Here is a 16,973-nt window from a genome sequence, read left to right as displayed (position 1 = left end):
GCAAGATTATCTCTGGATTTGCTCCATGCTTTTTCCAGTTTCCTGGTTTGAGATTTTACATTTCTCAGCAAATCGTTAAACCATGGTGATGGGTTTCATTTATGTGTAGTCATGGGTCGTAGAGGTGCAATTTCATCCAATATCATTGTGCACCTATTACCCCAAAGTGTAAGAAACAGATCTGAATTAGGTTGGATTGACCAATTGTTCGCATAGATATTTTGCCAGAATTTGACATTATCGATCCATCCTCTGGTAAGGATGGTGGTAGGGACGTGAGATGTGGGCTGACCTTTTCTGCGCCATTGCAAGGTGAAGGATGATTTGTAGTGATCCAACCATGGAATGGGATACCAATCGATGTCGGATATAGTGAAGTATTGGTCAGAGGAGAATTTATGAGAAATGATGTTGAGAGAATGGCCTCTGATGTGAGTGGGTTTTGACGAAGGTATGGTGAGGTTTCAAGGGAGGGCATGGTTTGGTTGTACCCTTTGGTGCAACAAAAATCTATACATGTATTCTTTTTCACAAAAGGAAAAGAGCTTTATGGGAAATCATTTCCCTGCTGGGTTTTATGCAGATCAAAAGTATAACCAAGGCTCCACATGAAGGCAAAGGGAGCAATTCTCCTTTATCCCCACTATTTGTTTCCCCTTCCAAAATAAAGAAAAGTAAAAATTGTGGCCTCACTACTTAATTAGCTGCACTTACACGTCTAGGTTTATAAACTAGGGAGCGCTTCATGTGGAAGCGACTGGTTTTGTGCTGTTCAATTTTTCAACGTGTATATTTGACTGTCCTACTTGCATGTGTAAGCAAATACATGTGCATTCCTGCATGTGTTTATAAATTATGTTACTGATTGTTCCATGATCATCAGATCCTTTATAAAATATTGCTGAAATAAAATCCCAACCTGGACTTTCAATTCTGATCCTGAAGAGCTAAGTAAAATGGGCCTTAAAATGAATGACTGTACTCTCAGACATGGTATACTACATAGCAATTGAAATAAACATTTCAAGCAGAATTACCCGAAACGATATTTCCAAGTTTTCTCCACCCCAGATGTCCATGCCACTGTCATACTGACCAAGTTCATTAAAATATTCACGGTCCATTGCAAACAAACCTCCAGCCATCGTTGGTGACCTAGAAAAAAAAAAACATGGATGCTAATGTTTAACATTATCTTCAAGAACAAAGCTATAATGTAACAGAGTTTTTCAAGTATTAACATGTCCAAACACAGGATTAATCATTCTGTAATAATGCAGTGGATTGTACACATATAAGCAATAAGACATCTTATTTTGCTGCGGAGTATCATTATGATCTCTGAATGTACTATAAGGAATGAGGGTAAGTGCCAACAACCATATGAGTAGCAATGATGGGCTTCCCTGCAACATACACCCCAGAATGCCATGCTACTCTTACATTAATTCTCCCATAAGAAATCATTTTACAGTGATTACATGTAACCTGTATTGTTATGCTTGGAAACTTGGTACAGGGTAGAAGTATCAGCAGCCACCATGGAACCAAACCAAAGAATTTCATAATGCACAATAAGCAGCCTAACTGAAACCTCTACCTCTTTTCAAGCTTCTTCAAACAATCCTTACTGGTTTTGTTCTACTCACTGTAAAAATGAATTCAAAACAAAAAAAGACATTTGTATTGAATGTTTTCCTTTCTAAGGAAGCTGCTGATATGCTGCAACTCCTGGTCTCTTTGCTTTGCCATGATTTTGTCCTTGTTCTCAAAATCCTGGACACAAATAATAACATCCCTAGGCCGAGAGACCTTTTTAGGGCTTAGGCTACTGTAAATTTGTTTCTTTTGGGGGGGGGGGGTTATTTATAAGTAATTTTCAAATTTTACAAGAAAACTATTGAACAGAAAGATATGACATCTCATTAATAAGGAGTAAAAAAGCATACTAGACAATATAGCACCATTCCAAACCAGAACCTCACATAGAAAACTCAATACCTTGGTTCAACGAAGAACTGAAAACACTAAAAACACAAGTTAGAAGGCTAGAACAAGCATGGAATAAAATGAAAGACAACTCCGCACTAAATGCTTGGAAGCAACTTCAAAGAAAACACAAGTACACCATTAAACAAACTAAAAAATCATATTACAAAACTAAAATCGGAACAGACTACAAGGACACACACAAACTCTTCCAACTTGTGAACAAATTACTAGACACTACACCAGTGACTTCTAACAGCACAGACACACCAGCAGCGACATACTTCAAAGAGAAAATTGTAAAACTACGACTCACAAAACCTGCCATTACCACCGACTACGTCAAACTCCTTGATTGCCTAGACCCAAACCCTGGTGAACACCCAGCTGACAGAACCTGGATCAACTTCGACACACTATCGGACAACGCCATCTTCCAAACCCTTAAAAGGTTTGCCAAGTCACACTTCAAGTTAGACATATGCCCCAACAACCTTATAAAATCTGTTCCTCAACAATTTATATCAAACCTCACGAAGCACTTGAACTATATGCTACAAAATGGACTCTTCCCAAAGGATAAAGGAAACATTCTACTCACCCCTATACCCAAAGATACTAAGAAAAGTACAAGTGATCTAACCAACTACCCCCCAGTAGCATCCATTCCTCTGATAACCAAACTAACAGAAGGGATGGTGACCAAACAACTCACCAACTATCTAAATAAATTCTCAATACTTCACGACTCCCAATCAGGTTTTCGATCTAACCACAGCACAAAATCATACCAAGTGACATCAAACTCGACTACATCTGCTCCATGAATACCTGAATGTGGAGTTCCTCAAGGATCTCCCCTCTCGCCAACCCTCTTCAACTTAATGACACCCTTGGCCAGATTATTATCCAACCAAAATCTCAACCCATACATATACGCAGATGACATAACGATCTACATCCCATTCAAACGTGATCTAAAGGAAATTACAAATGACATCAACCAAAGCTTCCATATCATGAACGCATGGGCGGACATATTTCAGCTAAAACTTAATGCTGAAAAAACACGTCTTATACTATCCTCACAACATAACACCAACAAATTCACCACAATAAACACACCAAACCTGGCCCTCCCTGTTTCAGACACCCTGAAAATTCTTGGAGTTACCATCAATCAAAACCTTACTCTTGAAAGTCATGTGAAAAACACAACCAAGAAGATGTTCCACTCAATGTGGAAACTCAAAAAAGTAAGACCTTTCTTCCCAAGGACCATCTTTCGCAACCTAGTACAATCAATGGTGTTGAGCCACCTAGACTACTGTAATGCACTCTACATTGGTTGCAAAGAATAAATCATCAAGAAACTCTAAACAGCCCAGAATACTGCAGCCAGACTTATATATGGTAAAACAAAATATGAAAGTGCAAAACCCCTAAGAGAAAAACTACACTGGCTTCCACTCAAAGAACATATTACATTCAAGGTATGCACTCTGTCACAAAATCATTCATGGAGATGCCCCAGCCTACATGGTAGACCTAATAGACCTACCCCCCGGGAACGCTAAAAAATCTTCCCGCACATTCCTGAATCTTCACTACCCCAGCTGTAAAGGTCTAAAATACAAACTAACACATGCATCAAGCTTCTCCTACCTGAGCACACAGCAATGGAACGCACTACCGCTTAACCTAAAAACTATCCACGAACTAACCAACTTCCGTAAATCTCTAAAGACCTACCTCTTCAACAAGGCATACCACAATGATCAAGAACTATAAATGTAACACTTCCCCACTCTACTTATACTTGGAATCGCTTCCCTCTCATACTTATTGGATTAATGTTACTATGCCAGACATGTTCTCTATGTAATATTAATTTTATCTAATATGTTAAGGCTAATGCCATAACGATACACTGTAAGCCACATTGTGGGATACAAATGCAATAAATAAAAGTTCTCATAAAAAAGAAAAAAAAAACCAAATATATAATTAATACAAATCCAACTAATCCTCCTATATATCTCACAAAGAACTAAAGAAATATACAAAAGAGAATCATATCTAAAGTCCACAATTAATGGAGTGCAAGGCACCATTCAAAGAAATATTGTTACCCCCCCCCCCCCAAAAAAAAAAAGGAAAAACAAACAAAGCCCAGTCCAAGCTAATTATACTTTATGGAATAGATGTAGTAAGTACCAAAGCAAGGGGAGGGGGAGGAGGAGTAACAATCAGCTTAGAGTCCAAAAAAGTCACTAAATGTGCAGGATCAAAAAAACATATTTAACCAACTGAATTTTAATCACACATTTGCATGGAAATTTAAGCCAAAATATACCTCCTAGCTGCAAAAAACGTGGATGTAATTTTAAAAAAAGCTTGATGTCTCCACTGGGTTTGTCTGGAGACATCAGGAATAACTCTTATAATTAAGAAATAAATCTTGTCTATGACAAAAAACATCTTCAAAATCCAAACATGATCTGGTTGCAGGACAAAATCTACAAAGTAGCAGCCTGGATGCCAATGGTTTCATCTTCTATTGTCTGGGTGAAATTCAAATTATCAAAAGGTACTTCAGATCCCTCTGTTATCACCTGACCCATAGTTTTCTTTATATAGGGCAACAAATAGTATATTCTAGACACAGGTGGATATGATTGTTCTGGTATTTTCAGTATTTCAGCAAGATATCTTTTAAAAAATAATTAATTAGAGGGGCTACAGCAGGTAACTTTGGAAAATTAATAAAACGTATTGTCTTCAATCTTTGCTGATTCTCCAAATTTTCTATTTTCCTTTGTAATACTAACTTCTCTTTAATCACTGCACATTTTCCCTCCTGAAGTTTCCCAATATCAAGTTTAGTAGATGAACCAAAAGTCTCCAAATTCTGTACCTTTAACTCCCAAATCTGCAACTTTACCAAGAAGTAATGAGGTTTGAGTCACTAAAGTTGAAATTCTAGTTGAAAAAGAAGTTTCCAGACTCACCAGGCCATCCCGTATTGATTCCAATGTAATCACTGCTGGATTTGCAGGTAATAAAGACAAACACTGCTACTCGCAAACACCTCCTTCACCTTTGCTCCAGAAACTCCAACAAGATCTCTAGCAGCACTACTTCCTTGTGCTGCTACACTCGGCTGTTGATTGCTTTGGTCTACTCCTGCTCCCGAGACAAGCAAAACCCTCCTCAGAGCTCACTAACCCGGGAAGACCTCCAAGCAAAACTGCAGACATTGTTGGAGAACTCCGAATTACGGGCTGAGTGAGATGTGTGCCTCAAGCGGAAGGAGAAGTTCACCTCCTGCTGTTCCAATCCGCTGCGAGGCTGCCAGCTCTGGCATCAAACTTGGAACCGCAAAACGATCCATAGGTTCCACCGAAGGTCCAACAGGAACAGCAGGGTAAGTTCTCTGTTTCCCCCTTCGTTTAGGCATGAAACCGAGGAAAATCTTTTCTTAATGCAAAACTCTCAAGGTAAAGGTGAGAGAGAGGAGAGATCGGCAGCACTTCCTACCAAAACGCCATCTTGCCTCCTTTTTGTTTTTTTTTTAATTAGGCCAGGATTCTTCCTCTCATACTATGCTTTAATATTTCTTGACAGCGCAATTGAACAACCACTTTGCAAATGGAGAAACGGTCCTCCTCAGGAACCTCCTTGTATACAAAATTTATTGTTACAAATGCTTCAGTTTTATTCTAGTAACTTAATTTTGTGTTGCTTTAAGCAGTACATGCTGTTTTTATATCTCCATTATTGCTTCTTTGTGCTGCTCTACCTGGCCCTCTGTTTCCTCCCCCTTACTGCTTTTGCCCATCCTCAGTTTCTAAATCAAACGGGTCAGACATAGACAGCTCCCATATAAAAATCAAAAAACGAGAGCTCCTCTGGAAGGGACTTTCTCTTTTTATGTGAAAGAAGAGGTCTGAGGGAAGACCAAAGGACCTCGCCTTTGAGAAGCCCTCTGGTGCTTCCCCAGTCACCCAGGAGTGGTCAAAATCAGACTCATAAAAGTATTCCCCCGGAGACATTTTAGTTTCTAAATACCTTGCATGACTGACACCTTTGGTCAGGGCTGGAATGGGGACAATGAGGTACTGGGGATTCCTGGTGCCCCAAGAAAGCTATGTTCTCCCAAGTTAAGTGCAGACCACTGCCAAGGCCCCCTGAGGCCTCAGTGTTGATTTGCTCCCCGCAGGCAGTGCATGGGCCTCCAAGATAGGCTAGAGCTTCTGAAGAGCTGGCACCAATGCCCTTGATGCCGTAGCCTGTTGCTGGGCAACTAGATGCTCTATCTGCTCTTGGAGCATGGCTCTGAGCCACTCGGAGGGCTATCAATGAAGACTGGGGCTCAGCCAGACTGGTCTGGTCCTTCAAAGTCAATAGGATAGTAATCTGTGACCTGGTTTCAGTTTGATAGATGCTGTCTCGCCCAGTCAAGCTCCCAGGAGGGTAAGCAGTCCTCATTTCGGAGGCACTTTGAGGGCTTTGATGATCTCAATGCCTCAGTGCTCTCAACGCTGTGCTTCAGGGGAGATCAATGCCAACGCTTCTTGGCCTTCACATGACACATGGCATCACAGTCCCTCAGCATCAACAAAGATGAATCCTTCCTCGCCCATGAAAGGGGATTGGAGAATGCCCAACTCAGACAGCCACTATCAATAACTCAATGTCAAGGAAGATGAAGGACCTGGATGGAAGATGGAGTGGAGGAGTGGCCTAGTGGTTAGGGTGGTGGACTTTGGTCCTGGGGAACTGAGGAACTGAGTTCGATTCCCGGCACAGGCAGCTCCTTGTGACTCTGGGCAAGTCACTTAACCCTCCATTGCCCCATGTAAACCGCATTGAGCCTGCCATGAGTGGGAAAGTGCGGGGTACAAATTTACAAATGTAACCTCTCGATGTTGATGCATTCCCAGTGTCCAATGCAGCTAACTGAGCTTAGAAACCAATGCTTCCGATGCCAGAGTCGATGGACCAGACTTCTCAGTGTCAAAAATTCATTCCCCTCTGCTTCTCTCTACCATTAATATCTCCTCTTGAAATCTGTGAACAGATTGCAGGCACCAATTATACGTGTCTGTGAGGGACATGGTCCTGCTGCACCAGGTGCATTCTTAAACCACTGGAAGTTTTCTGGAACATGGTAGGAAAAATGGCCAAAGCAAAATGAAATGGCTCAATGGTGAAAAGTCCCCGACCAGATACCCAAGGCCTAAGGGTCAATGGGCCTCAGAAAGTCAAAGAAAACTTGAAAGTGCTGAATAACCTGACTAAACAAAATAAAACAGGAATGCGAGGGAACATTAATCCCATGTGAGAGACACACCTACACACTCATAATTTAAGGAAATAAATAAGCATTGCAAAACTGTGAAAACACACTAAAATGTGAGTTGTGGGGAGGAACTGAAAAAAAGTGTGCACATTGCTCCATAGGATAAAACAGAACTGAGCTGGTCTTGTACAATGACAGTGGCCAAGATGACACATGCACCATGGTGGAATGCTTCCAAGCGCTTCTAGAAAAAATGCTAGGGAGCACTTAGTGCACCAGGCTCCATCAGATGGATGTCATCCATCTGTAAGAAAATCTATATCCTTCTTGTTCTCAGAGAATCATTGTTCTTATTGAACAGAGCTATCAATGCAGTTTCATTAACATCCTATCACTAATCCCACTTCATCTGTTTTCAAGCTGTCACAGCTGCATGCAAACCCTTACCTCTAGGATGAAGGTGAAAGACGGCACACTCAAGAGTCATCTAGGAAATATTTATTTTCATAAAGGGTAAAGTATGATACAACAGTGGAGGTGGTGGAAACAGATACTATTTGAATTTAGGAAGGTATGATACAAGCACAGGAGGATCTTTGAAGAAGAGGGAGAGATTGTAAAACTTAGCAGTTGTTATGGATGGACAGACTAGATAAGCCAAATGGTCTGTATCTGCTATCATTTTCTCTGTTTCTGTGTTTCTCTAGAAATCTATGCTTTTTCAACACATATTTCTACCATCTATAAACTCTCTTCAACCTGTGGCAATGAACACTTCACAAGAATGTGTTCAATATTTCTGCTTTTATTCCTCATTAGCCCCCAAAACAAATACTTCTTCTGTAGTTTTCTCCATATAACATTTTTGGAATAGCTATGAACTCAAAACACTACTTTTCAAAAACAAAACAAAAAACACCACCAACTTAAAACCTTGTATATACACAGACTGGAATAGTTGTAATGGAAAGTAAATTATTTTTTTGACTTCACTCCAAGTATTTCCACCTCTCCATTTTGCACTCTCCCCCTTCCTAATCTGTCCTTGCCTCAATCTTTGTCTGCCCTCTTATTCATTCTTACTTAAAAGTCTCATTTCCACCATCTCCAAAACCTCTAAATATTCCCTTTTCTTCTATTCACTCTATGCATTCTTCCTTCTCAATCATGCCTCTCCTTCCTCTCCCTTCCTCTTACAGCCCCTCCTCCTATCCGTCTTCTCTTCTGCCCAATACTAGATATGAAATTCTAAGTGCACATGGGAGATTTATGAAAGCACACATCTACATTGATGACCTTTATCTTGAACTGAAATACATTCTTTTTTAATACAATGTCAAAAACCTTACTTGAATGGAGCAGAGGCGCCTTCAGATCCCTCCAATTCTGAGAGAGGAACGGGATCCCACTTGAAGTGCAAACCCCAGTTGAATCCTCCACGTACAATAGGAGAGGAGCTATAGATAAGTGTGTCAGCACTGATAATATCAATCACAGGACACACCACTGTCTTGTGGTCTTCTTTGATTGGAGTTAGTAAAGGCTGTAACCATGCTTCATTTACTTCACAGTGACTGTCCAGAAACACAAGGACTTTCCCTGAGACAACACATAAAAGAAAAAATACACATCACAAAAGCCATTTTAACTTTCAAACAAATAGGGAAAGCATGTCCATAAACCGGTCAGATTTGCAAAATTGCATCCACACAACTTTGCAAAACACAGATAAAAGGTTTGGCTCACACTGGAATAAGTGCCCACAGTACAGCATTGCTTATACAGAAATGATTTGCAGAGGAGCATTGCTGAAGGAAGCCTCGTCTATGACTTCAAACTTTGTCACCTTAACTACACAAAAGAACTTTTTGGAACAAACTATTTTTGATTAATGAAACAAAAATTGAACTCTTCAGACACTTCCACACATCTGGAGAAAAAAGGGTGAAGCATCTGAAGAAAATACCCTCCCAACCACCACAGGAGTGGATGTCTCATGCTTTAGGGTTGTGTGGTGACCAGCGGCAAAGGAAATAGTAACAGGGTAAATGTCGGCAAAGACCTACACAGTCAACCCAGTCTGCCAACAAGGCAGCCAGAGCCACACGCGTTCTTTCATGCACGTTACATTCCCTTATGATTAAACACTAGTACCACAAACAGAGCAGTCAGCAATTCAGGACCATATCAACCACACATAGGCAAAATATCACAATAGCGGGATTTTATTATTATAGCTGCAGCATAGTCACTTTCACTGTCAATACATGATTAAAACCAATAATCCCACAATATTGCTAACACTTTACTCACTAATTTCAACCTTTAAGATGTCTTCCACCACTTCCCCCACTGAGATACCCAGCACTCGTACTCACAGCAGATGATATGAATGTGATATAATACACATACTGGATCACAATCTGTCTTTTGCTATTTTCAGAATATCAAACTAGAGCTCTTGGAGTATCATCAAATCAATTTCTGGAAAACTCTAGACAGATACCCAAGCAAAAAAGATGATGTGATAAAGATAATTTTATTTATGCGGAGGAAAAGCCTCAAATGTGAAGGGAGCATTCCGTCGTTGATGATTCCAACATAAGGGAGGTCCCTTTAAATCATCACGGGCATAAAAACCTCCTTTAAGAAAAGTTGAGCTATTAGAACCTAAACATACTCTTAACGGTTCTAAATGGTACACTTATTTCTCAATCCTGCAGTCGTTAGAACACCTTCCACGGCCCAACCTCTGACCAAGTTTTGAATTCTGCCTCAGGGTCCGTGGTGTCCGACCAGGGAAATCGATATCGATTTCCCTGGTCAGACACCACGGACCCTGAGGCAGAATTCAAAACTTGGGCAGAGGAAGGTGTTCTGACTGAAGGATTGAGAAATAAGTGTACCATTTAGAACCGTTAAGAGTATGTTTAGGTTCTAATAGCTCAACTTTTCTTAAAGGAGGTTTTCATGCCCGTGATGATTTAAAGGGACCTCCCTTGTGTTGGAATCATCAACAACGGAGTGCTCCCTTCACATTTGAGGCTTTTCCTCCGCATAAATAAAATTATCTTTATCACATCATCTTTTTTGTTTGGGTATCTTCTAGAGTTTTGCTATTTTCAGGACACAGACCATAGAAGTCTGCCTGGCACTGGACTTATTTGCTCAACTACTGCAGTTGCCATCTAAGCACCACTCCTGCCCATCATAACACAACAGCCATGAGGTCATTACCTCATTAACAATGCTTCCAGTGAAGATAAGACCAGTGTTGTGATCAACAATGTCACTTATCAGTTCTCAACTTCTGTAAGGATTGTGGGAGTTTATTTGGACTCCAAATTTATTTTACAAACGCAAAATAAATCCAACTAGCTTTTTTTTAACCATGCATAAACTTTATCAAGTTTGCAAATATTTTGAGCAAGACCACTTTCAGTTAATTGTTCAAGCACTGATTTTAAGCTTGTTGGGTTACTATAATATTATTTATCTTGGCTGCTCTAAGCAGATGATCAGGAAATTACAGACCATTCAAAACATAGCTTTAAGTCTGATTTATTCAATAAAGAAATCTGATAATATATCACTTATTTACATGAAGGTTCATTGGCTCACATTGCATGTCACAATTGTATTTAACATTGTGTGTGGACATATAAGGTTGTGTTTGGTCTAGCACCTTTTATCTCTTTCTAATCATTTTGTATTCTCAACAACAGTGCAAGACACAAGAGCTTGTAATTTGTTCAGTTATACCCCTCTAAAGGGTAAAAAGAAGCTTAAGAAATTGGATAATACATTATCCTTTCAAGCAGCAAGACTGGATAACACTGATAAAACTACCTTGAACTTTACGCTCCCTGCTCTAGATTACACACATTTTAGATGTATGATCAAGACGTATCTCTTCAGGAAATCTACAGAATAATGATTATTCGCTTTATCACTCTAGTCATTTGATTCTTTTCTATTTTTGAACGAGATTTGTACTGCCATTGTTAATATTATTAGGCTGTAATTCTCTGGTAATATCCAGATCCATTTTCTGTAATCTGCATAGAACCGCAAGGTAGATAGCAGACTAAAGTTTTGTAATTCCATCCTCTTTCTATTTAGGGATCCTCTTGTGTTTATCCCACCCAGTTTTGAATTTTGACAGTGTTTTTTTTTTCTCTATCACATCCACCAGGAGGGCAACAGCAGATGATGGTAGATATAGACCTTTACGGTCCACCCAGTCTGCCCAACAAAATAAACTCATAGCATAAGGTATATGATACTGTATACCCCATCTTGATTTGTCCTTGCCATTTTCAGGGCATAGACTGTAGAGGTCTGCCCAGCACTGTCCTTGTCCTTCAACTTCTGAAGTTGTCATCGAAGCTCCGCTCCAGTCCATCCAAATCTGATCAGGACACAGACCAAAGAAGTCTGCCCAGAACTGGCTTTCTTTCCCAATTACTAGTGTTGCCATCTAATCACCACTAAGCTTCTTTGGATCCATTCCTTCCAAACAGGATTCCCTTGCCACGCATTTTTGAATTCCGTTACCGTTTTCATCTCCACCTCCCCCCATGGAAGGGCATTCCAGGTATCCACCACTCTCGCCATGAAAGTTATTTCCTGATATTACTTTAGGTCTACCACCCTGCAATCTCAATTCATGTCCTCTAGTTCTACCACTTCCCTTGTCTCTAGAAGAAATTTGTTTCTATAATAAATTTCAAATATTTAAAGGTCTGTATCATATCTCCTCTATTCCTCCTGTCCTCTAGTGTTCAGGTCTTCAATTCTCTCCTTGTATGCCTTTTGGCACAAACCACATACCATTTTTGTCACTTTCTCTGTGCTACTTCAAGTCTTTATATCTTTAGTGAGATACGGCCTGCAAAACACAACACAATACTCCAAGTGAGGCCTCACCAACAACTTGTATGGGGCATTAACACATCCTTTCTTCTGGTAATTATATCTCTCTCTATGTAGCCTACCATTCTTCTGGCTAAGGCCACCGACTTGTCACATTGTTTTGCTGCCTTGAGCTCCTCAGATACTATTGCCCCAGGTCCCTTGAGATCCCCAGATACTATCACCCCAGGTCCCTCTCCCAGACCACATTTATCAGCCTCTCACCAATTGACACATACAGTTCCTTTGGATTTCTAAATCCCAAGTGCATCACTGTGAACATCTTTGCACAAAGTTTTAACTGCCAAATATTAGACCATTCTTCTAATTTTTGTAGATTAATTCTCATTTTGTCCATGTCCACTCTGTTGCAAATCTTCGTATCATCTGCAAAAAGGCAAACTTTTCCCTTCTAACCTTCAGCAATGTTGCTCACAAATATAATGAATAGAATCGGCCCCAGTACCAATCCCTGAGGCACTCCACTACTCACCTCTCTTTACACTGAGCTAATTCCATTTACCACTACCCTGTCTTCTGTCTGTCAACCACTTCCCAATATAGTTTATTATTTTGAGTCCTAACTTTAGCTCACTGAGTTTATTAATAAGCCTTTTTATGAGGAACCATGTCAAAGGCTTTGCTGAAATTCAAGGAGACTACATCTAGCATGTATCCTCAATCCAATTCTCAAGTCAGATTTGTTTGGCACGATTTCCTTTAGTAAAACCAAGTTGCCTCAGATCTTGTAACCTCTTAGAATCCAGAAGTTTACTATCCTTTCCTTTTGCAATGCTTCCATTACTTTTCCGATCACCAAAGTCAGACTTACTGGTTTGTTGTTTCCCCACTTCTGTCACCTTTTTTTGTGAAGAGGGAATCATCTGCTCTTCTCCAATCCCACAAAATCTCACCCATCTCTAAGAATTTAGCAAGCAAATCTTTACGAGGACCTTCCCAGAACCTTTCTGAGCTCCCTCAATATCCTGGGTTGGATATCTGGTCCCATGCTTTGTCCACTTTGTTTTTTCACATTTTTCATAAAACCTTTCTTCCATGTTTTTCGTATTATGTAGGTAGGAAGAAGAATGGATTTAACTAAATATTCTCATAGCTACTTCCCCATAATCAGTGAAGAAACTGAAGCTGAGAAGATGTTGGATATTTCCGCAAGACAATGATTTAAAAAAAAAAAACCATGATGAAAGTTTCAGAATGTTTTCAAATTCTCTAGACTTGAATATTATTGAAAATCTGTGAGAATACCTCAAACATACAATATATGTAAGGAGAATATTGCTGAGCTAGAAAAGTTCTGCAAGAAACAGTGGGAAATAATTGCAAAGGCAAAAATAGAAGGCTCATTTGGCTACAGGAAATTATTAGAAACCATCATTTGTAACAGAGGAAGTGTCACAAAGTACTGACAGAAAGATTGCACAAACTTTTGCATCTGCCATATTCAGGTTTTTTTTCTTATTCAGAATCTGTAAAAAGAAACTGCACACAGTAATTATGAATTAAAATTTGCAGAAAGACGTTAACTTTGTTCCAATACTGAGTAAAAACCAGAAGTATCAGCAGAGACTCATGATCACCAAAAAAGTAAGACTAACAAGTTATAATTAAAACAAAAACAAAAAATGTGGTCAATTGCTAAAGGCCTTTAACAACATTAGCACACGCTGTTAGGGCTTCTTTTACAAAGCCGTGCTACTGATTCTTGGTGTGGCAAATAAGAGGAAGACCGTTCAATTCTTATGGGCTTCCTCTCTTTTGTCGCACAGGAATCACTAGCACAGATTTGTAAAAAAGCCCTCAGTAAATAACCATATATATGTAGTCAAAACTTCCTAATATAGAAAACTATTTATAAAGAAAAATATATTTTAGATTAAAAAAAATCTTTATCAGACAAATTCTTACATATAATAATCCCTATTGAGTGTAACACTGCTGTACCACCTAATTACACTGAGCAAGTTTTTGACCAATGAATATGTGACCCACTGAGCGAAAAGGTACCAAAAGTGGGGTATGTGACTTATTTATACCACAAGATAAGAGGAATATCAATTGTATAATCCTGCAAATTTTCAGCCTCAGGTATAATCATGTCTTTAAATCAATAAAAAAAGTAATTAACCCCAGAAATCACACACCCCACTTTAGGTACCTTTCAGGCACTTGTGTTTTTAGGCTGTAGAACATGAAGAACATCAAGGTTACGAAAAATATTACACAGTCTCATTCTACTGACCCTATAGTACACAAAGAGGAGCACAATCGAACGTGAACGCCCATCTCCATGGGCGTCTCTCTCCGAGAACAAGTACGTGAAGGGGCGGGACAAACCGTATTTTGAAAAAAATGGGCATCCATCTTTTTTCCGATAATACAGTTTGTGCCAGCGAAATGCATCGGATTGTGCGGATTTGAGCTGGGCGGTTTCGTTTTCAGCGATAATGGAAACCAAAGGCGCCCAGCTCAAAAACGACCAAATCCAAGGCATTGGGTTGTGGGAGGGGCCAGGATTGGTAGTGCACTAGTCCCCCTCACATGCCAGGACACCAACCGGGCACCCTAGGAAGCACTTGTAACAATTAAAAAAACAAAGCAAACTACCTCTGAAGTCCATAGCTCCCTTCCCTTGGGTGCCGAGCCCCCCAAATCCTCCCCAGAACTCTACACCATTACCATAGCACTTATGGCTGAAGGGGGCACCTAGATGTGGGTACAGTGGGTTTTGGGGGGCGGTTTGGAGCGCTTACATTTACCACCACAAGTGTAACAGGTGGGGAGGGGAGGTGAGCCTGGGTCCACCTGGCTGAAGTCCACTGCACCCACTAACAACTGCTCCAAGGACCTGCATAGTGCTGTGATGGAGTTGGGTATGATATTTGAGGCTGGCATACAGGCTGGGAAAAAAAGTTTTTAAAGTTGTTTTTTTTGAGGGTGGGAGGGGGTTAGTGGCCACTGGGGGAGTCAGGGGTGGTGATCCCCAATTCCCTCCGGTGGTCATCTGGTCATTTAGGGCACTTTTTTGGGACCTGTTCGTGAAAAAAAAAGGGTCCAAAAAAAGTGACCTAAATTCTTGCTAAAAACGCCCTTCTTTTTTCAATTATCGGCTGAGGACGCTCATCTCTCCTCGGCCGATAAACACGCCCCAGTCCCGCCTCCGACACGCCCCCGTCGACTCTGGCCATTTCCGCGACAGAGTGCAGTTGAAAACGCCCAAAATCGGCTTTCGATTATACCGATTTGGGCACCCATGCGAAAAAGATGCCCATCTGCCGATTTGGGTTGCTTTTTGGACGCCTTTGACTTTCGATTATGAGGCAGAAAACGAACTAAAAAATGAAAGTTGTCCAAATTTAGCCCTTCCTTTATCTCTGTTATTTGTAACCCACTTTTGGTACCTTTACGGTCAGTCACAATTACATTTTTTTTTAAAGTTTATAATTCTTTTTCAAAAAGTAATTTTTGAACACTTATACAGTCAATACTGAAGGTGAGGTCGCAACATGGAGCGATTCAGAGGCATTTTAATATTCATGGTCTTAATTTGCATTCCTTTCCTATGGTTCCAGAGGAGATCCGGGAAATAATAGACTGGTGAGTCTGACTTTTTCCTGAGGGCATCCCCGCAGGACGGCCCCGTGAAGGGGCAGGGAAACCGCTATTATCAAAACAAGATGGGTGTCCACCTTTCGTTTCGATAACACGGTCGGGGACGGCCAAATCTCAACATTTAGGTCGACCTTAGAGATGGTGGATCTAAACGTTGAGATGGCCGTCCCCGGTTTTCAGCGATAATGGAAACCGAGGACGCCCATCTCAAAAATGACCAAATCCAAGCCATTTGGTCGTGGGAAGAGCCAGCATTCACAGTGCACTGGTCCCCCTCACATGCCAGGACACCAACCAGGCACCCTAGGGAGCACTGCAGTAGACTTCACAAATTGCTCCTAGGTGCATAGCTCCCTTATCTTGGGTGCTGAGCCCCCCAAAACTCACTACCCACAACTGTACACCACTACCATAGCCCTAAGGGGTGAAGGGGGGCACCTAGATGTGGGTACACCTGCCTGAAGTGCATGCACCCACTAAAACTGCTCCAGGGACCTGCATACTGCTGTCATGGAGCTGGGTATGACATTTGAGGCTGGCAAAAAAAAAATTAAAATTTTTTTTTTAGGGTGGAAGGGGGTTGGTGACCACTGGGGGAGTAAGGGGAGGTCATCCCCGATTCTCTCCAGTGGTCATCTGATCAGTTCAAGCAACTTTTTGAGACTTGGTCGTGAAACAAAATGGACCAAGTCGACCAAATGCTCGTCAGGAACGCCCTTCTTTTTTCCATTATCGGCGAGGACGCCCATCTCTTAAGAACACCCCAGTCCCGCCTTCGCTACGTCTCAGACATACCCCCGTGAACTTTGGTTGTCCCCGCGACAGACTGCAGTTGAGGACACCCAAAATCGGCTTTCGATTATGCCAATTTGGGCAACTCAGAGAAGGACACCCATCTCCCGATTTATGTCAGAAGATGGGCGCCCTTCTCTTTCGAAAATGCCCCTGCTAGTCTTTTTCTTGAGTGCTGACTCCTAAAGTGAACCCTAGCATCAGATAACTATGATTCGGATTATTCTTCCCAATGTGCATCAGTTAGCATTTGTCTTCATTAAATTTCACTTGCCATTTGGATGCAGTCTTCCAGTTTCCTAAGGGTCTTCCTGCAATTTTTCACAACCTGCTTGCATTTTGA

At 40.8% G+C, this 16,973-nt stretch overlaps 1 protein-coding gene across 3 annotated transcripts in view; it reads right to left on the bottom strand.

The window, feature by feature from the left end:
- The window catches only part of GALNT11 (polypeptide N-acetylgalactosaminyltransferase 11), a 125,234-nt gene that overhangs the window by 61,662 nt on the left and 46,599 nt on the right, over positions 1-16,973 (bottom strand). For all 3 annotated transcript variants that reach the window (XM_030198319.1, XM_030198326.1, XM_030198333.1), the window contains exons 6-7: positions 8,644-8,893; positions 1,038-1,155 (exon numbers count right to left, since the gene is read on the bottom strand). In XM_030198319.1, coding sequence (XP_030054179.1) covers positions 1,038-1,155; positions 8,644-8,893 — 368 coding nt within the window. The remainder of the gene's footprint in view (positions 1-1,037; positions 1,156-8,643; positions 8,894-16,973) is intronic.

Source organism: Microcaecilia unicolor, chromosome 1, assembly GCF_901765095.1.
Source record: "Microcaecilia unicolor chromosome 1, aMicUni1.1, whole genome shotgun sequence".
Lineage (NCBI taxonomy): Eukaryota > Metazoa > Chordata > Amphibia > Gymnophiona > Siphonopidae > Microcaecilia > Microcaecilia unicolor.
This window is presented reverse-complemented; position numbering and strand designations above follow the sequence as displayed.